The 23596-nt window shown below is 45.9% G+C and overlaps 1 protein-coding gene across 1 annotated transcript in view; it reads left to right on the forward strand.

Annotated features, from left to right (window-relative positions):
• Positions 1–1525: 1525 nt before the first annotated feature.
• Positions 1526–23596, forward strand: part of CACNA1A (calcium channel, voltage-dependent, P/Q type, alpha 1A subunit) — a 209890-nt gene continuing 187819 nt past the window's right edge. Inside the window, exon 1 of the mRNA XM_012728946.1 lies at positions 1526–1854. Coding sequence (XP_012584400.1) covers positions 1562–1854 — 293 coding nt within the window. The 5' untranslated portion in view covers positions 1526–1561. The remainder of the gene's footprint in view (positions 1855–23596) is intronic.

A 23596-nucleotide genomic window follows, 5' to 3' on the forward strand; every position in this document is an offset into this window, starting at 1 on the left:
CAGCTCTCAAGGCCTCTTAATTTGACACTTTCACCTAAGTGTTCCCAAACCCTTCTCTTAAATGGTCATTCTTTGCAAAACAGACCGAATTTGTTGAGAGATTGATATGAATCCTTGATATGAATCTCCTTCTTTTTATCTTTAAGTTTCTTCTGTTTCCCCTCTTTCTCCTCGCCAAGACACCAGGGCCATCAGGTTGTTCACAACCCAAAAGACACCCTTAGGAAAACACAGGGTCTCCTCCCTAGAGAGGAGGAATCTGTCGTCCCAACTTCCCCTTGCCTCCCAACCATAGGGCTCTCCCCTCTATCCCTCACAAACTCCGCTGAGTCCTGTCCCCTCGCGCCTCCGCTATTGGTCGCGCTCCGTCATGTGCCGACACCCTGGGTGGGTCTTTCTCCCGTGAAACTCATCAATCGCTCCTCTTTGGAGCGTTGCTGGCCAGTGATTCAGACCTTTGCGCCCATTCCCCCTCCCCCTTCCTCTTTCCTTAGCCCTCCACACCAATCTTATTTTAGGAAAAACTAGCGAAGGTGGGTGGGGGCAACACTTGGCATTGCAGCATCCGGGGAGCTGCTATTGAATGGTTAAGCAAACCGCGCATACCTCTCTTTTTTTCACTGTTGGGAATTTTCAGGATCTCATTGCTGCAATTTAACCCCAAGATGAGGCACGGTTAAGCGAAAGGCAGCGCGCACGCACGCACACTCACTCACTCACACTCCGTTGAGAAGAGGCAACCGCTGGTGATTCAGGAAGAAAAAAAATCATCGGGACCCTGCAGCTTCAAGACTCCTTAGGAGCCCTCCGGAGTGTTCCCCCCCTCCTCTCCTCTCCTTTCCCGTTAATATTCCTTCATTTTATTTGATTTTTAAAAAATTTATTTTGGCTACAAATATTTCAGCATTCCTAAGGTCTAGGAACTACCGCAAAACAGAAAAGGGGGTTTAGACAATTTTTGGCTGCCCTCCCCCCAGCAAAAACCTGGTTTTTATTTTTTTAATTAAAACATTTTTTAATGGGCCGAACGCACTCCTTTTGCAAGATGCCAGCTTGACCCGGACCTCGGAGGAATTTGAAGCTTTCACTGCGTCCCGGGGGGTGTCCTTTGCAAATCGTTCGCGTCTTAAAGGGGGTGTGCGTTGGTTTTTTTTTTTTTTTTAACTGCATTTTTTTTTCCGGAGTGGGTGGACTGGGGATTGCCTGGATTCCTTCCTCGGTTATTTTTTGCCTCGCTTCCCTCTCCCCTCCCCCCTCCCCGGCCCCCGCGCCCCGCCTCCGCACCCTCCTCCCGCCCCTCCTTCTCCGGGGTCAGCCAGGAAGATGTCCCGAGCTGCTATCCCCGGCTGGGGCCGGCCAGCCGCCTGGTGAGCCCCCGACCCGAGGCGCCGAGCCGCCGCCGCCCGATGGGCTGGGCCGTGGAGCGTCTCCGCAGTAGCAGCTCCAGCCGCCGTCTTCGCAGCTCCGGCAGCATCGGCATCAGCATCGGCGGCGGCGGCGGCGGCGGCGTCTTCCGCATCGTTCGCCGCAGCGTAACCGGGAGCCCTTTGCTCTTTGCAGAATGGCCCGCTTCGGAGACGAGATGCCGGCCCGCTACGGGGGAGGAGGCTCCGGGGCAGCCGCCGGGGTGGTCGTGGGCGCCGGAGGCGGGCGAGGAGCCGGGGGCAGCCGGCAGGGCGGGCAGCCCGGGGCGCAAAGGATGTACAAGCAGTCCATGGCGCAGAGAGCGCGGACCATGGCCCTCTACAACCCCATCCCCGTCCGACAGAACTGCCTCACGGTCAACCGGTCTCTATTCCTCTTCAGCGAGGACAACGTGGTGAGAAAATACGCCAAAAAGATCACCGAATGGCCATATCCTTTGCCCGAACCCCAGCAGCTGCGCTTCCCCCTCCTCCCTCTGCTTCCCCTCTTCCAGGCTGGGAGAGAGACCCGGGGGTTGATGGGAGGTGGGGGGGTCTTTCAGGGGCTGGGAGAGGGGGCAGCGGGGAGGAGTGTGGAGGATCTCTCCACCCCGAGCTGGGTTGAGCTACCGTGGAGGCTTGGGGTGGGGGGCCGGGGAGTGGATTCCGCCCAAGGACCGGTTCCAGAAGGAGGGTTGGGCCCTGGGGTCTTAGAGAGGCCTTGGTGGGGGCTTTTGAGCCTGTTCCAAAGGAGTCGGAGTTGTCATCAATGAGGGTGGACCTGGCTGGGGCCTGGCATTCTGACCGGAGCAGGGCAACGGGGGCCTTGACTGGATTTCCTTAGCTGCCCCTCACCGGAGTCCTCCGGAGCCAGAGCCCAGTCCCAGCTTGTGAACCTCTCCACCGCTACTTTTCTTGAGGTGGGGGGTGCACTTTCAGGGCAAGGCGCTTTGGGGCTTCTCAGGACCAAGAGCCAGTAGAAGAACATGTGGCCTTCCTCCTGAGAGGTCAGCACCGGCCAGAATTAACAACCCCCGAGTGGCTGATGGCCCAGAACTGGGGAAACAGTGATGGGTTGAGGGTTCTCTCCCACTTCCCTCAGTGGCTAATCGGGACTTCATCATCTTTTGGGGTGTAGAAAACATTCCACTTGCCCCATCTGGAGCTCTGACCTGGAAGACCCAGCGTGGGCTATTTCAGTAAGAAAGGGCAAGAGAAAATTAGGTAGTGGGTCCTTCCTAGGGCAGTGGCAATGCTTGGGTTGGAATCTGCTTCTCCTACTCTAGAGACCCAGGAAGGGACACCAGGAGAACCAGCATCCATGTGGACATCTCTGGCAGGTAAATGCCCTTTCGTAAAGCAATAAAATCAAAGATCCAGAGGAAGAAGGTAAAGACCACATTTTCCTCTATTGAGACACTATCAAAATGCAGATCCCCTTGTGTTTCTTTAAATCAGTGCCTGCTTGAAATAAACCTTGAGGAGGGCTTAACATCTGTTGAGATGTAGGCAGGCAAGGATGGGTAATTAGTTGGGCTTTCTAGCAGTTATCTAAGCATGACCCAGATTCCAAGTGGGGGGACGAACACTGCTCCCCAGGCAGACTGGCCACCATGCCCTGCCCAAAGTGCTGCTTCTCGGCGCCTTTCCAACTGGCTGCTCTCCGTGTACACATGAATGGTCAGGATAGGCCCCTGGGGTTCAGCAGTGAGCCCCCTGTCCCTTTTGTGTGTGAGTTGGATTGTTTCATTACTTGTCAGGGCTGGGGCTTGAGTGGTCCAGAGTTGCTTATTTGAGGAGCAAGGTGGTGGGTGAATTCTCGTCTAGGAGGTCTCGAATTGAGCCAGGCTTTTGGCTTCTGGATGCTGAAATTCTTACAGAGGGCTCTTAGGTTTTGGAGTGTGTGAATAGTCTACTCTTACGATGGTGGAAATTGAGAGGGTTCACAGGGCTCTATTTGAAGGCATATACCCCTCAGCACGATGCCATCTAAATCGGTGCCTGAAACAGGAGCCAGGTCTTTGCTTCTTAAGTGAAGGCCTATTTGAAATGCTCAAGGGTCTTGTGATCACACTGCTCCTTGGAGGAAGACAGGGTATCAGCGTGTGCACGCTCAGATAACTCCAGTGGGTGTCCAGGAGGGATTCACCGGGCTGGCAGATTTCGTGTTGAAAATGGCTTTAGATCGCCTTCTGGAGCCTGGATTTGGAAGGAGGTGGGAGTCCTAATGTGTCCTTAGCTCACCCTGGTCCAGCCTGAATCCTGCAGATGATAGGACTGTGGGGTGGAGGATGGGCTTGCAGGGGGCCCTTGGAATTAGGAGTCTCTGGGGAGGGATGCAGGTGAATTGAGAGCATTCTTTGGTGCTTTAGGTTTTCTCAGGCTTTTTTGCTCTAGGTCGCTTTGTGATGAGTTTGTGTATTTTGCTCTCTGCAGACAGCTTTTGTTCTCTCGTTGCCCCAAGGCAATAAACATATTACACAGTCCCACTGTGGAAGGTAGGGCCACCGTGCCTCAGTTTGCCCCCAGCCGTGGTCATTCAGGACTGAGCTTTCTCTGGGGGAATGACAGGAAGGGGCAGAACACTGAGGGACTAAGGAAGGGACGAGCTGACACAAAAGGACTGTATGGGAACCCTGGTGTCAAGATGCCAGTGTGGAACATTAAATTCTGTGTCTAAAAAAATGTGTTTAAGAACTTATTCTAAACTTTTAGAGTAGCATCTAGTTATGTATAGGAAAGTTGAGTCTAATTTAACAAGTTGTGACAAAATGCCCCCTCCTGTTCACTCCCCAGACAAGGGAACTTTGACTTCCAACCCTACAAGTTAATTTCACCTGCTTTTGAGCCTTCTGCAGACGGAGTCACGGGCTGTGTCTGGCTGCTTTTGCTGAACAATATGTTTGAGACCCAGCCACATTGCTGCAAGTGCTTATTAGTTGTCCCTTCTCATAAGAGTTTTCTTGACGGATGCTACCCACTGGACTTTCCTGTTCTGCCGTTGATTGTGCTGATTGTATTGATTTGGTAGTTTATAGATGGTGCTGTTAGGATTGTACTTACACATAGCTTTTTTTGAACTTTTTAAAAACATTCCCTTACATATATACTAGGAGTAGAAGTGCTCCTGCCATTCTTGGATACATGTGCAGTGGGACATGTACATGGCAGTGGTGTTTACTAAGGTTGCAGCGGAACAGAGAAAGCAGATTCCTCACTTTCTTGTGGTGGACTGAGAGAATGTCCCAGGAACTTGGCTGACTGTTTACTGGGCCTAACGACATGACTTTCAAATGAAAATTCCAGCAGGCACAGAGAGGGGAGTTACAACCTTGCATTCTGCACATTGTATAGTGATTGCTTACCCTCTGCATCCTCCAATCCCAGTTGCTCAAGCCAGTTATGGGTTCTCATTAATTTTACTTTTCTCTTCTAAAGTAAGAAAACCCAAATGGAAGCCTGATGTTCATACTAACATTGGTGCTGGCCTTTTCTCTTGAATTATGCCAGGCAGTGAGCTGTCTTGACCACACCTAGGTTTCATGTTTGCGTTGATGGGAGGTCGGTTTTAAGTATGGCCATGATGGGCTCTGAGGATGGCGTCTAAAGAGCTCAAATCTGTCATCTCAATAAGGTGCATCTGTCAGCCTTCTTGGAGCCCCCAATTAATGCCACTTGCTCCTTCTGATGTGTTACCAAGTGCCAATGTGAATGTCATCTTCCCCCAGCCCTGCTGATGCCAACAGATTTCCCACTGAACACGGTTAGGAATTTGGGGTCCTTGCAAGAGCCACAGACTAGTGTCTGTGTGTTAATGACACTTGACCTCCTGGATTACACACAGGTCTCCAGCTTTGCACCTGTATTTTTGGAAACCTTAACAAGAAGCTCAGAGTCCCATCACAAAAGGTAATCTGTGGACATTGGCTGACTGACACTTATTTAGTTTGCTGCTTGTTAATTTTTAGTGAAAGATGTATGTTCTCCATGGAAAGGAGAAGTAACTCTGGGAGAAATTAAGCATGTTATCAGAGTCTTGGCTCATCTTGCAAAGTAGAATGTCCTAGAAGGCACTACTATAGAGGGCGGGACAGTATGACCTGTAAAATCCTTCTCCTAGATTAATGTGGCTGCTATTTCTAGAAAAGCAAAACTCTGGGAAGAATGAACATGATTTTTTCCACTGGGATTTTCTACAAAGGTTCAATCCCTCTCCTTAATCCCCAAATATAAAAAGTTCTGAAAGGCAGAATGTCAGCTCATTTAAAGATTAAAAACCTACTTTGAACTGATCTGAGTTTATAGCCTTATTTTAAATTTTCATTTATCCATCTGGGTGTGCCTTTTGGTATGTCTTGCAGTAAAAAAGTTAGATATGTTTGTTTATGGGTGCTGTTCCAATCCCCACTGGGGGTGTTATGTGTAGATTATAGGGCTTTTCAAACCTTTATGAACATGAGAATTGTCTGATTAAAGTGATAATATGGGCCAGCAGGTTTGGGGGAGTGGTGTGGCCTGGGGTTCTGCTTTTTTGATAAGCATCTATTGCTTGCCCACGTTGCTAGTCTATGGGCTGCACTTGGCATTTCTAGGCCATACCATAGATGCCTGTCGGTATTGTTCTCTTATTTTCCTCAAAAATCAGGCTTATTGAGCTGTACTTTATTCAGAGAAAATTTCACCCTTTCTGCCTAAAGTTCTGAGTTTTGGCAAATGTATACAGTTGCATAACCACCACCAAAATGAAGATACGGAACAGTTCCAGCACCCACAAGATACCCTCTAATGCCACTTTGCGTCAGCATCCAAACCCCTGGCAGCCACTCTGCTATCCCTGTACTTCTGCCTTTTTCAGAAGTCATATGTTAGTAGACTCACATGGTATGTAGCTTTTGGAGTCTGGTTTTGTCTTTGCACCACTATTGAGATCTGTCCATGCTGGTGTACATTCATTCCTTTTTAGTGCTGAATAGTATTCCATGGGTGGAATCAGAGTTGTGCATTCATTTCACACCTGAAGGACACTTGGGATATTTTGAAGTTCAGTGATTATGAATAGAGCTGCTATAAATCCTGGCAGGAGGGCTTTCGTGGAGGTCTTGGGAGAATACATTCCATTTCCCTTGGGTAGGATTGCTGGTTGTGCAGCTAAGTATATGTTAACCTTTTAAATAGCCCTTCAAACTGTTTTTTGGCAAGATGGTTGCGCTTTTTTACATTCCCATCCTTGTTAGAGTTGTTAGCACCAAGCTTTAAACTCAAAGTATGTCTGGGTTTAGGATAGAGGATTATGTGCATGTACAAAGTGGTGGAAGTAGTAGTGTTAATGTCAACCAGGGAAATGAGGAAGAATAAGGAAGTTTTGCTGTGCCCCTGCCCTGGTTTGAAATGTTGGGGAAGAGATTTCTGGTGTGGGGGTTCACGGGTTCTACCACTCACCAATAAAAAGTCAGGTTCCCTGGCCATGAGAGCCATCTCCATTGCCCTATTCACCACTGCAAACTCAAAATCCTGACACAAAGTAGTATTCCTTAAACATTTGTCCATGAATGAAAAAGTGCCCCTCTCTTCCTGCTTGCCATATTACCTAACTCCTATTTTCCATATGACAATGTTTGGGTTTTCAGTGAATTTTATGTGCAGGATAGGGTTGGGTGGGGCATGGAAGAGTTTATCAGATATGGTTTATCACATGGTATGATAAGGTTTATGAGATCAAAGGTCTCTGAAATGTTAGTGCTTGAGAAGTTGGGGTGTCCATTGAGAGTGAAATATTCCTTCCAGTGTTTGGGGGATGTCTGTTGTGTGCTGGAGGCTTGTTTCTCTCCCAGCTCTGTGGCCCTCTGTGGTGAGCACACGCATGCACCCCATCAACTTTGGAAGGCACCACTGGGGAGATGGACTCCATCCAGAGACAGTCAGAGCCCAATTCAGAGTTAATCCATTTCAGAGAATGCAAACTCAGCTCCTTAGGGACGGAGTTTGCTTGTGCCATGAAAAACAGACAGCAAAGAGGAGAGGAAACATGCTCTGGATGCTGGATCATCCAGGCCTGGGTTGGAATTGCACCCACCCGTGCTGCCTTAGACACCAAAGCCTCAGTTTGCGCATGTGCATGATGAGATAATGGTGCATTTTGAAAACATCTCTCTCAGAGGGTTCTCAGGGAGGCAAAATAGGGTCACGCAGGAGATGCTCAGCAGTATCCAGCACTGAGAAAGTCCCTAAGTACATGAGCCATAATATCAAAGGGTACACTTTCCCCTAATATTCTTGTTTTGAGGAACTTTGCCTAGAAATGAGGTTCATTGGGTAGAAATGGGAACAAAGGACCCCTCCAAGTCAGTCATCCCTGACTTGATTTGAGTGTGACTTTCTTTAAAGCAACACTTAGATATATCTGGCATTCTCCATTGTCTCAGAAGCATTAAGGGGGGGAAAAATCATGTCCACTTGACCCATTTTTCTATTCCCTTTGGTCTAAGGCAAATTTAATTGTCTTCCCCTCCCTTGATCTCTCCCCAAGGTAAGGGACTTTGCAGTATATAATTAACTGTCCTTACCCCCCCCCCACCACCCTTTTCTTCCTTTGGAGCTGCTCAAGAGTCCAACTCAGGATGGAGAACACAGGCCTAGAACAGCTGCCCCTGATGACCACGGAGAGTGCAGCTTTGGGGTTAGAATATGATCCCCTTCCCCTTGACTCTGATCTTTCCCTCCTCTCTCTTCACTCTAGTAGGCTAGAGAAGGAACATTCCAAGATAGGAGCCAGGTTAGTGGGTTCCACATCTTGAGTTTCAAAGTCATCAGGCATTAGTTCTTGTCTGGGTGTGGTGACCAGATGGCCCAGTTTACTGCCCTGGTTTAGCATCTTGAGAAAGCCAAAAATTCTGGGCAAACCAGGATGCTGGCCGACCCAGTGGTGAGCTTTTTACACCCAAGAGAGACCGAGAAGCGGGGGGATGGTGCCAGTGCCCAGGAACAAGGATGTATAGCTTTTTCCCTCTGAAAAGCCAAGACTTTTTATTGGAATGAGTTGTGCTTCTGGAAGCCGCCTATTTAAGGCAGCTAATATGTGAGAGAGATTCTGACGCTGAAGCAAAATTCCTCAGTTAAGTCTGGATCAAGTTTTATTATCTCTCTTGGGTCAGAGATGACTTTATCTTCTGTTCAGGCTGTGAACATTCTTGGTTTTTCTTGACGGTGCTCAGGTTGAACCTGGAATTCAGAATTTCCTCCCCTCAGAATAACACAAGAGGCAGGACCCACTCTCTGAAACAATGAGGGAAAACTCAACTTTGTCACCCACCTGCCAGTGATATTCACACTTAGTTATGTTCTCCTTTTAGACTGGTGTGTAAAAAAATTATATATATATATATATATATATATATAAAACCAATGTTAAAGTATTTTCATGCAAGCAGAATTTGCAAGAGGGCTAAATCTGATCTCAAGAATAAATTGATGGATTTACCAATTTATTGGTGCTGACCTAGAACTTGCTCTGTGGGGGTATTATGTGGTTCTGACTTTCCTGAATATACTGTATCCTTTTATCTTGTTGACCTTTATTATATTCCATATTAAGAATAATGAGCATGGGGAGGGGTTGTACTGATCTTCACTGGTTGCTGTGAAATAGTTTTGAAGTCCACTAGCAGTGTGTCTGATGAGCACTTGCAGCTGGAGTGGAGAAGAGACTGAGAGGAGAGGTGATATTGGGTGAAAGGGAAGTATACAGAACTCGGCGACAGTTGGCCCTGACTGCCAATCTCAGTTCCAGCTTGCAGTAGTGGAGCCCTTAACCTCCTCATCTGTGAGATGGGCATAGCCTGCCCAGGGAGTTACAGAGGTCACCATACCATGCATAGCAAGCTTGGATGCAGGTACTATGCAGACCAGCAGGACAGATGGCGTTTCCTCTGTGACAGCAAGGGCTGGACTGTGGTTACCACTGTGTTTGGCATCAACAGAAGCTGAATACATAATTGTGGGGTATTTTCTTGCACCTCAGGCAAGCAGCCTATTGCTTTAACCCTGTTCTAAGCTTATAACACAATGTCAATGTTGTCTCTCAAGAACTAGATTGACAGACCTCAAAATGCAGCATCCAGGCCCATAGAGTCAGAACCTGCTCTGGCAAGGCAGAGATTCCCACTTAGGGCTTTGCATCAGCATCCCTGGAGGGCCATTTAAAAGCAGGTGACCTGGTCTCACTCCAGGGCTTCTGATTCAGGAGATTTGGGGCAGAGCTTGAGAATCTGCTTTTCTAGTAAGTTCCCTGATGGTGTTGGAGTCTGGGGCCATACGTCAAGAAAGCCTGAGCTAGAACATGATCAGCACCACCCTGCCCTTTTCTCCCTCTCTCTCCCAAAGTATTCTCTTGGATTGTGTATTTCTTATTTTCTTGCTTTTTTTCAAAAAGTATTTTTGTCACAAATTTATATATGCCTTAATATAAGTTTAATTTTCCTGACTTCTGAAATATTTGCCTTCTGGAATTTGCACTTGCTTTTGTTCACTCAACTGTGTTTCTAAGATTCTTGTCTCTTATTGAGTGTAGCTGAGGTCATTAATTTTTCTTTGTAATATTGCATTCTGTGATGATACAACAATTTGTCCATTTCCTGGGTGATGGACATTTGGGATGTTTCCAGATTTTTAAACAGTGCCACTGTGATGAATAAATAATTTTTGAATGAATGAATTCAAGGTGTTAATTTTAGTCTGTGTACTTGGGAATCTCGCTTCAGCTAGAATCAGCTGAGATTCATCAGCATTTATGGAACACCAGCCATCTGACAGGCCTGGGTAAGCCATTTCACAGTCTACTTATTCTCTCTCAGGATTGGGTCAGCCAGACAGCCCCTGTCCCATCTTTGTCCTTTGAGAGTCAACCATGGTTTAGACAGTGGCAACTGATATGGTCATGCAACAGCATGGCCAAGTTGAGAGCATGAACTCTGGAGCCAGGTGGCTGGGGTAAAATCCAAACTCTGCTAGTCACTTGTTGTGTGATCTTGGGAAAGTCACATAAATACTTTGTGCCTCAGTTTCCCAGACTATACGATAGGGTTTCTAATGGCACAAATCTTAGAAGGTTGAAGGAGCTAATACATGCAGTACTTAGAATTGTACTGAAACGTAGTATGCACTCTTCGTTTACATATGGGTGGTGGATGGGTGCATGGGAAAAAGGAAAAATGAATGAGTAGCTTTATTTTGGTGGTGTAGTGTTGGCACATGGTATGCACAACATAGTGTTAGTTATTATTTTTCTGCCTTTTCTTGCTCAGGAATTTTCAATTACCTTGATTCTCTTATTCTTTGCCATCTATCCTCTTAACTCAGCCACCAGTCCTCCAGTATATAAGACCATAAGACCAAAGGATAAGACTTTGATTCACACTGCTTGTTAACACTACAATTATATGATTCCAAACATCCATTCACTGATCCATCTTTTTACCCTTCAATTCAGTCCAGTCATTCACTCATCTCTTCATCCTTCTCCATCCAGCCATCTGCATATCCATGCACCTATACACCAGTCATTCAGTCATCCATCCAACATCTCCCTGCTTTCCTTCCTTCCTTCCACCTATGCATGGATGCTGGATATAAGGTGTATATGAAAAGGTAGGGGGGCCTTGTCTGGTTCTCTCTGATCTTTGTTTTTCTTCTTGGTTTTGGAGTGACAAAGTTCCTCATCTTACCAACCTTGTTATATCTTTTTCAACATCAAGTGAGTCTGGTGTGGTTTTGTGGAAATCAGTAAGATTGTATGTTTATGTTTTATATTCTCTCTAATTAGAAAGCTCCATAAGGGCAGAGGACAGAGATTGTCCTTCCTTACAACTGCCATCAGTTGTATCACTATATCATGCACAAATATTTGCTAATTGAGTAATGAATGATGAGGAAAAGAAACTTTTTGTTTGTTTGTTTGTTTTAAAGATATATTTATTTGTGCATACAGAACTGGGGTACAGGCCAGAGATGCGGAGGGTGAGAGGATTCACCAGAGACAGAGTGGGGGGCAGAACAGGCAGATCAACGAAGTACACTGCTGAGGGGAGCAGCGGGCAGGTCAGGAGAGATCTGCCACGCCATATGGTCACCTCCAGGGCAGGCGGGAATTGAACTCATACGGAAGTGGCTTTTTAGCTTCTCAGTGCTGTGCTTTAACTCACTGTGCCACCAGGGAGGGCCGAAACAGTGTTTTTGATAAAGATTGTTAAAATTCTGGAAACACCTGGCTTTGTTTATTTCAGCACTGGACTAAAAGTAGAACTCCTTGGACTTTGCTCCATCAGTGAATAGTGATGGGCCAATGGGCTATTTCTCTTCTGAGTTTGCTGCATAAATGCTCTGGATTCTTCTGCCTAAAGTACAGACTACAGATGAACCAGCATTCTAGAAGGCCCTGAACTGGTCCAGGTTTTGTCTCCGATCTCATCTCTTCCATTTTCTCTTACCCTCCTCTCTGTATCAACCCCATAACCCTTTTTGGCCACACCAGGATCATTTGTAATTCTAAGCATTTGTGCTGTCTGTTCCTTTCACCGGCGCATTGTTGTATCAGGTCTCCTTATGGCTGGTTCCTTCTCTTCATTTAGGTCTCAGCCCAAAAGGTGTCTCCTCTGAAAGGCCTATCCTTTTCATTTATTGAACAGCTAAAGTACAAAGGATGTAAATTCAGAGAGACTTCTTGGAGATATTTTAATATATTTCATTCCTTATATTTTAATGAATACAAACTTTTGTGAGTGCATTTTCATGCCACTAGCTATCTTTGGACAGCATTAAGACTACCAGGGATGGTTGTACAGGCAGTACACTACACAAGGGTATCATAGCTCATATCACAGGCAACTTAGGGTATCATAGCTCATATCACAGGCAACATTTATTATTTTAATTTCTTAGATGATGGAAACTAAAAGATATTTTTCAAGCAAAATGAAGATATTATGACAATTTTTGACAGATGGATCTAACAACTTGAAAAAGGGGCATCTTATTTAAATTCACACAGTGGTGCTGTATGGGTTGGCAACAGCCCCAGAAATAACTGTTAATATCTGATGATATTTCACTTTATGAATGTATCATATTACATATAACTATCTCCAGTTGTTTGTTTTGCATATAACTAACAGCACAATGAACATCTTTGTGCATAAACCTCTGTCCAAGGTTCTGATTATTTTCAGGATAAAATTCTGATAAGTCATGAAATTGTTGTCATCACTTTCCTAGAATCTGTGAAAAAAAAAATTGGAGGCCAGGTGACTCAGAATTCAGGAAGTTGATGAGGAAGGGCAGGGAAAGAACAGTTGATTGACTTGGAATTTTTCCCAGGCTACATACAGAGCAGTGTTTTTGAATTAGGGGATATTTTGCCCCCCAAGGGACTTTTGGCAATGTCTGGAGACATTTTTGGTTGTCACGAATGCAGAGGGTGGGGTGCTACTGGCATGTAATGGGTAGAAACAAGGCTTCTGAGTACCCTAAAATCCACAGGACTGCCCCTACCCAGTACAGAATTAGCCAGCCCAAGATGTCAATAGAGCTGAGGTTGAGAAATCCTGCTATAAAAGATGTCACGGGTTTCTTGGAGGGGAGTGGGTGGATTTAGGGGTTTTGGGTGACTTAAATTTAATTTACAGTTTTTCTTCCTAGCTGGGTGTCTAAGCCAGCTTTCTGTGAACTTTAGATCCCACACGATCAGCAACAGGCTTGCTACCGACAGATTCGTTGATGTAAATATAGATGAGTATATAGAAGGAAATCTCAGCAGGAGCTAGAAATGTTGGAATGAAAGCTGCTGTGGCCTCCCTTTCTCCCTCCTTCTCCTTATGTTGCCCAGTTTCAAAAATCGTGTCTCACTTTCTCTGGGCTCCTGACGTGGTAAGTGCTGCTGGTATATATTGTAGTTCTTTATTCCTTTGGTGCCCACACTCAGTGCTGGTTTTGGGCACATACAGGAGACAGACTGATGGGGCAGATTAGTTTAGAGACGTGAGGTGGAAGAAGGGTGCATTCATTCACAAATGTTTATTGAATACCTGCAACTCGACTGTTTTCCACAGTCATGAGGGTGGACATTTTCCTTGGCTCCTGTGCTTGTGCATGTCTGTGATTTCAACGGAACACCAGTAAAGAGAGTGTCGAGTCCTGGGATAACAGAGAAATTGTCTGTCTTTGAAGAACAGTTATATTTGGAGAACATTTCTCGTTATGGGGAAGGGGGTTTATGAGTCCCCAGACTTTGAACAGCTTAATCCTCATATCAGCCCTAAAAGCTACAATGGTTTTATTTTCACCCATTTTATAGATTTGTACACAGAGGCTCAAAGAACTAAAGCCCCTTGCTAAAGCTGGAGTTCCTGGGGCCTGGTGAATATACAGGGAGTTGGTTCTGCCAACCTGAGCTAGGAAGAGACCAAAGGGAGGGGAGAGCTTATATTGGGACATGACCCAGGTGCTTCCTAGTTGAAATCTGAGAGCCCTCTCCCATGCGGAAGGGAGGGGGAGACAAGAGAAAGAGGCAGGCTATCCCACTTTTGGGTGGCAGTTTTAATGAATAAGGGTACTTCTGAGGCATTGTCTTGGGTGGATGCGAAATGGTTTTTCATACTGTCTGCACCTGATTTCAAGTTTTATAAGGGTTTTAATTTTATTCAGTCAGGTTGCAGTTCAGATAGCAACACACCACACACCTCAACATAGACTCTCAGGGCTGCGTCCTTGGAGATGCTTGTGGAAGTGCGTGTTCCCAGGGGAGGAAGAAGGGCAAGATGCCTCATACTGCTTGGTCCAGGTTGAGGGTCAGTTTGGCCGCAGTCATGTTCTTTTGGCTGCCTTTTCTAACAGTCTGATCTCTCTCTCTCTGGGGGAGCAGGTATGCTGAGGCCTGAGGTGTGTTTCTGGTTCAGCTCTGTCTAGGGGGTGAACAGGGTGGTTGGAGAAACCAAAAGTAAGGCTGGTAAAGAGAACAGGCGGTCAGTACTGGGAAGGGAAGGCTGGGGAAGAATCCTTGCTCCCAAATTGTCTACGGTCCTTTGTCCCACGTCTTGGGGTCATTTAAAGACACAAAGGAACTGAGTTCTGTGTTATTTTTTTTTAAAGATTTATTTATTTGTGCATACAGAACTGGGGTACAGACCAGAGGCTCAGGGGTGGTGAGGGGCTTCACCAGAGACAGAGTGGGGAGCAGAACAGGCAGATCGACGAAGTACACTGCTGAGGGGAGCAGCGGGCGGGTCAGGAGAGGTCTGCCACGCCATGTGGTCACCTCCGGGGCAGGCGGGGATCGAACTCATGCGGAAGTGGCTTTAGATTCTCAGTGCTGTGCTTTAACCCGCTGCGCCACCAGGGAGGGCCTCTGCGTTATTTTTAAGTGTTTAGGTTGTTGTTAAACAGTTCCGGACTATCTTTTTTTTTTCCCAAAGAAAATCATTCATTAGCTGAATTTGATGCCTCACTCCTTTCCTTGAGATTGTCTAGACCTGTGCTACTCAAAAAAGTAGCCACTAGCCACATGTGGTTATTTCAACTTAAAAGGTAATTAAAATTGAGAAAATGACAATGTTCTTCAGTTGTACCAGCCACATTTCACATGCTCAGTGGCCACTTCTGGCTTATCCACAGGTAGATGGCAAAGAACTAGAACATTCCATAGAGAGACTTTTTTTTTAAGATATATTTTTATTATTTTATGCATATAAGAAAGGGGGTATGGGTGAGAGGTGTGGGGGGGGAGGGGGGAGGGTGGTGATGGTGCGTGAGGGGATTCATCAGGAACAGAGTGAGAGGCAGAACCAGCGGATCCACTGAAATCCATTGCCAAGGAGAGCAGTGGGTGAGACAGGAAAGGTCTGCTGAGCCATGTGGGTCAGTTTCCTGGCCGGGAAGCAAACTGATGCTGCAGTGGCTGGCAACAGCTTCACAGTGCTGAGATTTTAACCCCTATGCCACCAGGAGAAGTTTTATAGGACTAGCTGCTGTCAGCATCTCCTGACAGCTGGTTGTAACCACAGAGCTCATCCCCAATGCCTGAACTGCTCAGTGCCTACCTGCTGGGTCCCTCAGATGAGTTTGGAGTAGTTGGAATCACCTGGAAGCTTTAAAAATGCTGTTCCTCAAGTTCCACTCCCACAGAGCCTGGCAACTTCGATTTAGGTGATCCCAAAGTTCAAGTCAGAGCAGCAGAGACCACTTGGAAGGCAGGTAGGCTGGAGTTGGATCTGTGTGACCTACGGCAGACCGCTCGCCTCTCTGACCCTAAAGTTCCCTCTCTATATAGCCAGGACCTGCTGGTACCTCCATCCAGAGCTCTGAGAAGTAACTGATGTGATGGTTCGAAATACTGAGCAAGGGGCCTAAGACATAGATAGCAAGTACTTTCTACATAAACAAATATCATTTGTAAAATGAGGTCAGCAGGCTTCGAGCTAATAGCTACAGTAGAAGAAACCAAATTTTTAAAAAATGGTTTTTTTTTCCATTAGAAAAGAGTAGGTAAAATTCACACAACAAAATTAACCTTTAATTATTTTTTTTATAACAGTTTATTTTTACATCATTTTGTACATTCCCCCCATCTCAATTGTAATCTCCGCGGGGTTTCCCATCACCAAGTCACCCGTGTGCCATCACCATAATCCCATACACTTCCCTCCCCACCCCCCCGTTTTTAACCTTTAATTATTTTAAAGTTCAGTGGCATTTAGTATACCCCCAATATTGTGTACCCATCATCTCTTTGTAGTTGAAACATTTTCATCACCCCAAAAGGAAACCCAGCAAGCACTGTCTCCCCACCCCCCTCTTCCTTCCATGAGGCTGCTGGCAACCCCTAACCTGTATTCTGTCTCATATTCTGCTTTGGGGGTTTCAGCCCCTCCCCTGCAGAGCTCCCTTCTGAATCCAAGTGAGACTGAGAAGGCCCAGCTCCCTTCTCTTCTAGGTCTTCCTGCATCAGGCGTGGGCTGCCCCCCGGCTTGCGTCCTGCTCTGGTGACCTGGACCCGCCAGTCAGCAGTGGCTAATCCCAGCAGCGGGCCCCATGCTCTGCTCTCCCAGGGCCACCACAAATGAGAGGTTTCATCTCAGCTGGGTTTCTCCTAGTTAAATATTTCATAAATAAGACCTACAACTTGTGATGCTGGGAGTGTTTGATAGTGAAATTAATGAGGGGGACAGAGTTGCAGGCAGCCTACAAGCTCATGCCTGAGCCCGGCCGCGGGCGCCCAGGGGGCACAGGCTGCACAAGCATCTGGGCTGCTGGTGGCGGTAACCTCAGCGGGCCTCGCCATTCCACGTCCCCTGACTGTGGCCACCCTGGCTTTTATCACTGTGTCTGACATAGAAGCACCACTTAACAAATGTAGGTTGAGAGATTTTGTGTGCATGTATGGGAGGGAGAGGGGGAGTAGGGGGAGAGCTAAAGGAGGAAAAAGTGTGGAGACAGAGAGGTGGGGAGTGCCAGAAGGGAAGGGGTAGGGCTAAGAAACAGATGGACGAGAAGGACAGAGAGCTGAGGGAGGACGAGGAAGGCAGTGACGGGAGAGGGAGAACGACAGAAAGATGGAGGAGGTTGAGGGAGACAGGCAGAAGTAGAGGGAGAGGAAGACAGGAGATAGAGAGAAAGGAAAAACAGGAGCGAGAATATTGCACCGTGTATCTTTTCCCCTCCCCTACTTCTCTTGATCATCTTTCGCCCCTTTTTGGTCTCCTTATTTCTCATTTCCTTACTCTCGTCTTCTTGCTAGCTCCCCGTCTCTTTTCATTTCCTGTGTCTCTGTTATCTTTTCATTTTCTGTCTGAGGCTTGCCCCTTTCCTCTTTCTCCTCATAAACCATCCTTTGGTCTGTGTCTTTTTTCTAGTCACTTTTTAGCTGCCTCTGTTTGGCTGACTCTGTGTGTTTGTGAGGGAAAGAGAGACAGACAGACAAAGAGGGAGGGAGGGAGGATTCTGAAAACATGGATCAACCAACATTTTCAAGACCACTTGTAGAGTGGATGCACAGGCCAAGACCTGGAGGCCACCATCTCTTCAGTGTCCCATGGTGCCCCCCTGCCATCACAGCGCCTCCTGCACTCCCGGACGGATTGCTGTTGAGGATTTTATGGCACTCATTAACTTGCTTTTCTTTGTGGTTTTACCACCTAGTACACATCCCTAAACACTACAGTTAAATGTTATGTGGTTTTGAACTTTGTGTAAATAAATTTATGTCTTATGAATGGCTTCGTATTTTGCTTCATTGGCTTGCCATTATGTTTGCAAGGTCCATCCTGGCCGTGGTTGTTGTGGCTCCTTCGTGGTGACATTTGTTCACTGATGACGGTTGAGTGTTCACTTTTGGGCGTCATCATGAGCAATGTTGCAGGTTGTTTGTGATTTTGCTCTGCAGGGTACATATCTTAGTGTAGAAGCTGGATATTAAGACTAGTGCTTCTTCATTTTGACTATTTTCAGACTGTTTTTTGCAAAGCATTTGTGCTCATTTATACTCCTCCCAGCAGTAGGTGAGCATTCAAGTTGCCTTGTAGCCTTGCCAACACTTGACATTGTCGAACTTTTTAATGACAACTTTTCTAGTTGGTACGTGGCAGTTTCTTGTGGTTGTAGTTTGTGCTTCCCAATTTAAAATGTAGGTGGACACACTTTAGTATTTTGGCTGTTGAATAGTATTGGTTATTCAAGTATAGAATAGTATTGGCTATTCAAGTTTCTTCTTTTGTGAAGCACCTCTTAATGCCCTATTCATTAGAAATCTTTGCTTTTACAGTTTGTGGGCTTTGTATCTTATTTAAGGAAACCATTTTTACCCTAAGGTTATAAAGATGTTCTATAGTATTTGTAAAAGTTTTACAGTTTCACTCACCATCTGTCTTTTTTTTTTCCTTTAAAGATTTATTTATTTATGCATCTACAACTGGGGTATAGGCCAGAGGTGCAAGGGCGGTGAGAGTCTTCACCAGAGTCAGAGTGGGGAGCAGAACAGGAAGATCAACAAAGAACACTGCTGAGGGGAGCAGTGGGTGGGTCAGGAGAGGTCTGCCGCACAATATGGGTCACTGCTGGGGCTTAGGGATCGAACTCACACTGAAGTGGCTGCAGCTAGCTTGCAATGTTGCATTTAACCCGCTGCACCATCAGGGAGGGCCACCATCTGTCTTTAATCAGCTTGGAATTGATTTTTCTCTAAGATGTGAGGTAGCATTCCAATTCTTTTTATTCCACCTGAGTTGTCCCAGCTCTATTTATTAAAAAAGTCCATCCTTGCCTCAATGATCTGGAAGATAAACTTTGTTTAACTTTTATCTCCTTTGAAGTGGTCTGTTTTTGTATCCATCCAGGCAAGCCACAAATACTTAATGAGTGCCAACTATGTAGTAGGCATTGGGTTATAGCAATGCCCACAACAGATGTAGCCAGTGCTTCTGTGGAGCTTACAGATACATAGTTATGGCCACTTAATTTATAATTACAAGTGCTATTCTATGTCCTTCAAGAAGAGATGAATCCAACTTACTCTGAATGAGGCATATACGCAATTAACCCCAGGAAAGTAGTGTTAAACTGAGTCTTCAGTGGAACTTTGCTATAGTGGAGAAAGGGTGATGGGAAAGATTCTGGTCAGAGAGAACAGCTTGTGCAAAGTTCCTGTGGCAGAGGCTTAGGACTTGGTATTTCTAAAAACAGACCCAAAAGACACGGGGCATAGAAGCAGTAATACAGTGAGATATATTATGTCTCTAGATGGCTTCACTGGCTGTTATGAAGAGAATGAATTGGATAGGTCAAGAATGAAAACTCCGAAACCAGTGAGAAAACATTTATAATTCTTCAGTGACTTAGGCAATGTGCTATGCACTTGGGTAGTGGCTGTGGAGACAAAACTTATTGGTCAATTTGAAACATTTTGAACTGGCATGATTTCGACACCCTGCCTTCTATCTCTCTTCCTGTTCTGGTTGACATTTCTGGGTGAAGAAAGTGGTTGTGTTTCTGCCAAGGGTATATGCTCTGGAGGGCACATTTGCCACAGATGGTCTTAGGAATTCTAGCCAAGAGAGTAACTGGACAACCCCCAGACCCAAGGGTTTTCTGGAAGCATTTCAAAGAGTGGCAATTTATTAATAACAACAACAAAAGTGAGTTGATAGCACTGTTCCTTAAGAACACAGCTGGCTATTGCCTCATTTATTATCCCAAATGTCTTGAAGAGAAGGATGGGAGAGTGCTGAGGGCTTTTCTCTTTGTTTTTGCTGTTGTTGTTTTGTTTATTTTCCTAAATTAGGAAAAAGTTAATTAACAAAGTTGAGATCATACAAAAGACTTGGGCTTGGGGATTGGAATTCAGTTCCCTAGACCTATGTCCCAAGAAGTGTGTCACATACCCAGTCCCCCAGGCATACTCTTTTGCAAACATTTTCCTACTTGGGTGTTCTTGAGTAACTTGCTTTTATATTGCAAAGGGGCAGAAAACTCAAGGGACTAAAACAAAAAAAAAAAAAAAGAGGTGTTTCTTGGCTATTGAGGAAGAAGTGTTCAGGTTTGTTTGGATTGTGAATCGGATGTCACCATTAGGTTTCAGTTTCTGGGCTCTGCTTTTTTTTTTTTTTTAAGCAAAACACCCACCACCATTCATCTTCAGCAACTTTACTTCTGTTTTCAGTGTTCACTAATTTATTTTAATTTTGTTTTGCCCAGTTTATCCGCTTAGTTTCCTTATGTTGCACATATGCATGAAATCATCCAATGTTTGTCTTTACATTTTTGATTCAATCTCACTTCATATAATCACTTCAAGTTATTTCTATTATTTTTTTTGAAAATGGTACAATTTCATCTTTCCTTATAGCTGAATAATACTCCATCATGCACATATACCACATTTTCTTTATACAGCCACCTGTCAATAGACATTTTAGTTTCTTCCTCTGGACTCTGGTTTTTGAGACTGGTGCCATTCTCCACGTGGACATAGTAAACCAGCTATAGCGCCAGATGTTTGGTCCTTATTTGGCCCTTCCCAGAGTATTTCCAAAAGGATTCTCTTCCCCACTCATCCTCCCAGCATTCTCCCCAAATAATTCATTGCTTTTTATTGGCTCTGCAGGGGTCATGTGCTTATGCCTGAACCAATCACAGTGGAGAACTGAGAGATGCAGGAAGAGGTGCTTTGCTTAGCTTAGGCTTGAGCCAAGTGAGAGGCTGGGTGAAGCCAACTCTGTGAATAGGGAAAAGTGATGCCTTTAATGGTGCATTAGAGTATGCAAGCTGGGCAACAAACAACTCCATCTTCTGCAGTGGCTGAGTACAATAAGAATGTATTCCTAACTCTTTATAGAGTTCAGCTCTTTCAGATAATCAATAGGTGGCCTCCCGTCTGGTGATTTAAGGACCCAGGCTATTTCCATCTTGTGACTCCAAGATCTCTTGAGAGCTTGAAAATCTCTTACTTCCATCCTGTAGAGAGTATGATGGCAAAATCATGAGATGTGGGGGGTCTGCATCTAGAAGTTGAACACCTGGCTTCCACTGACATTCTTTTGATCAACATTTCAACTCATGCGACATCAGTGAAAGTCTTAGTAGGAAACGAGAGATACTCTTCAAGAAACAAATGATGTGGGCAGTTACCAAAACAGACAGAAGGAAGAGATAGAAAGAAAATAGAGAGAAAAATATCTGCCTGGCAGGAGCTATAACCTGAGGAAACTGGCAGAATAAATGCCTCAACTTCCTGTCCCTCCCACCCCCCATCTCTTGCAGGACCCCTTTTTGTACAAACTCAACTGGAAGCCAGGGGATAGGGCATCAGCAAGATGCTCTACACAGGTCAGTCTCCTTAGGCATAGCAGAGTAGGAAAGAGGGAAGAAAGGACTCTGGGGAATAGGAAACAGCCGACACCTTCCTAGTGAAAAGACAGAGTCACTGAGTTCATGTGCACTGTTGCAAGGAGGAGGCTTAGTGGACACATCACACTGTCTTTTCCCATAAGGTGATAAAACAAACAGTGACTTTGCTGCTGTTATTATTGGTGGTTGTAATAGTGATGACTGTTGGTTCTTCTCCTTTGCTTTCTTTTCCTTCTTTCAGTCTAAGTGGAAATGCTTTGATGTCTTTGACAGAGTTCAGTTCCACACCAGACTTCAGTATGGGATGCTCTGTTAGAGAGTTGGTAGTGGGGGTTCTCAGCAAGCAATCTGTGCCCCTGACAAGGTCCTTGGTTTAACTCAGCACTGGAGTGGGGGAAGCTGGAGTGGGGGTATGACTCTTCCTGTGAGCTTTGTTTTGCTTCTGAAGGCGAAACCTAGAAGAGGCCCTGTGACTAATCCTAGGAAGGTAGACTCTGGCAGGAAATGACCCCTGCTCCCACCACTCTTGGAAATAGACCTGGCAGCCAGAAGTAGATGCACAAGTGAAATTGCAGCCCGGGCGTGCTAACAATGGCTCCCGTCCACCCCACCCCAATCCGGTGCAGCTGTGTTAGTTTGTACATCCTTGTCTCCAGCCCCTGCCAGGGTCAGCCCAGCCATTGTAACAATGACCTGTCATCTCTTCACCTTGCCCACTTCTTTGAACCCCTGCCATCACTGTCTTAGCTTCCTCCATTCGCATTTTGCTGTATCTCCTCCCCTCCTGGGGGAACGGAAGAACAGCCTTTCATTGCTTCTGGCAGTTGACTTGCCAGATCCCCACCTTCCGCCACTCCCAGTCCACCTTCCAGCCACTCCCGGTCTAGGACAACAGTGAGGAGAGGGGTGGGCAGACCCAGGTTGCCAGGGACATGCTGGCTCCACCACCCATGAGCTCTCTGGTCCCTGGTTTTCATCACCTTCTTCCCAACTTTGCTGGTGCCCTGCATCCAGTAATGATTATTGCTTGGGTTCAGATCCCAAATTCCAACTTGATGACATGAACTTGACTGCGTGAGTGACTTCACCTTCCTTTTACCTCAGTTTCCTCACCTGTCAATAAGAACAGTCATGATGACAAGAATTGAGCAATGGGCCAAGCACCTCTCACTTGCAACACCATCTTAATTCAACAAGCTGCTGAACAGCTTTAATGCAATAACATAGGCAAGAGAGCATCCTTAGTCTGGGGCTCACCACATGATGAATGCCTGTTTGAATAATAATTATTATAGCATGTTATATTCTATAGTCCTATGTGTACTTATAAATGTGTGCTCTGAGCACCTATTGTATTAACATACAGTTATTTATTATTGGCATAGTAAAGGAGTCAGCAAACTTTTCCTGCAAAGAGCAAGTAAATACCTATGCTTTAATAAATAATAAACAAAGGACTTACGAACCTTTCATATAGCAAAGATCTGAAGCTCTATGGGCCATAAGATCTCTGTCAGTCCCCAGATCTGCTGTAAAAGGCGCCCAGAGACAGTATGTCAATGAATGGGCATGGCTAGTTTCCAAGAAAACTTTATTTACAAAAACATACCACAGACTATAGTCTGCCAGGGCCTAATATAGTGTGTGTCATTGCATAGTAGCATTTTTTTAAGATTTATTTATTTGTGTATACAGATCTGGGGTACGGGCCAGAGGTGCAGGGGCGGTGAGAGGATTCACCAGAGATAGAGTGGGGAGCAGAACAGGCCGACCAACGAAGTACACTGCTGAGGGGAGCAGTGGGCGAGTCAGGAGACCTGCTGTGTGTGGGCCAGTTCCTCCGGGGCAGGCGGGGATCGAATTCATGTTGAAGTGGCTTAAGCTTCTTAGTGCTGTGCTTTAACCTGTTGCGCCACCAGGGAGGGCCCCGCATAGTAGCATTTTTAAAAAACATGTTCCTCTGTTGCCCCTTCCATTCTGACAAGGCCTGCGTTTCTTCCTCTCCTTTGCTCCAGTCTTTCAGGAAAGCATGCTGAGGCCACTAGACTGTGTGGATTCCCAGCCCCAGGCTGGCCGGTGTGCTGGGGAGTGAGGTGTGGGCATGCTCGGCCTGGGCTTCTATCCTTCTGTCCTTTACTCCTGACTTCTGGGCTCGCCATTCTCCAGTGTGTTACTGATTTCCTCAAACCCAGGAGCACCTTCATGCTCCTGGCCCTGTTCAGTTGGCTTTTTCCAGGCTTTTCACTCTTCTTCAAAGACACCAATAACTGTTCTTACTCACGGTCTGTGTACCAGCTGTTCCCCGAGCC

The sequence above is a fragment of the Condylura cristata genome, unplaced genomic scaffold (genome assembly GCF_000260355.1).
Source record: "Condylura cristata isolate star-nosed mole 26May11 unplaced genomic scaffold, ConCri1.0 scaffold00024, whole genome shotgun sequence".
NCBI classification, from domain to species: Eukaryota; Metazoa; Chordata; class Mammalia; order Eulipotyphla; family Talpidae; genus Condylura; species Condylura cristata.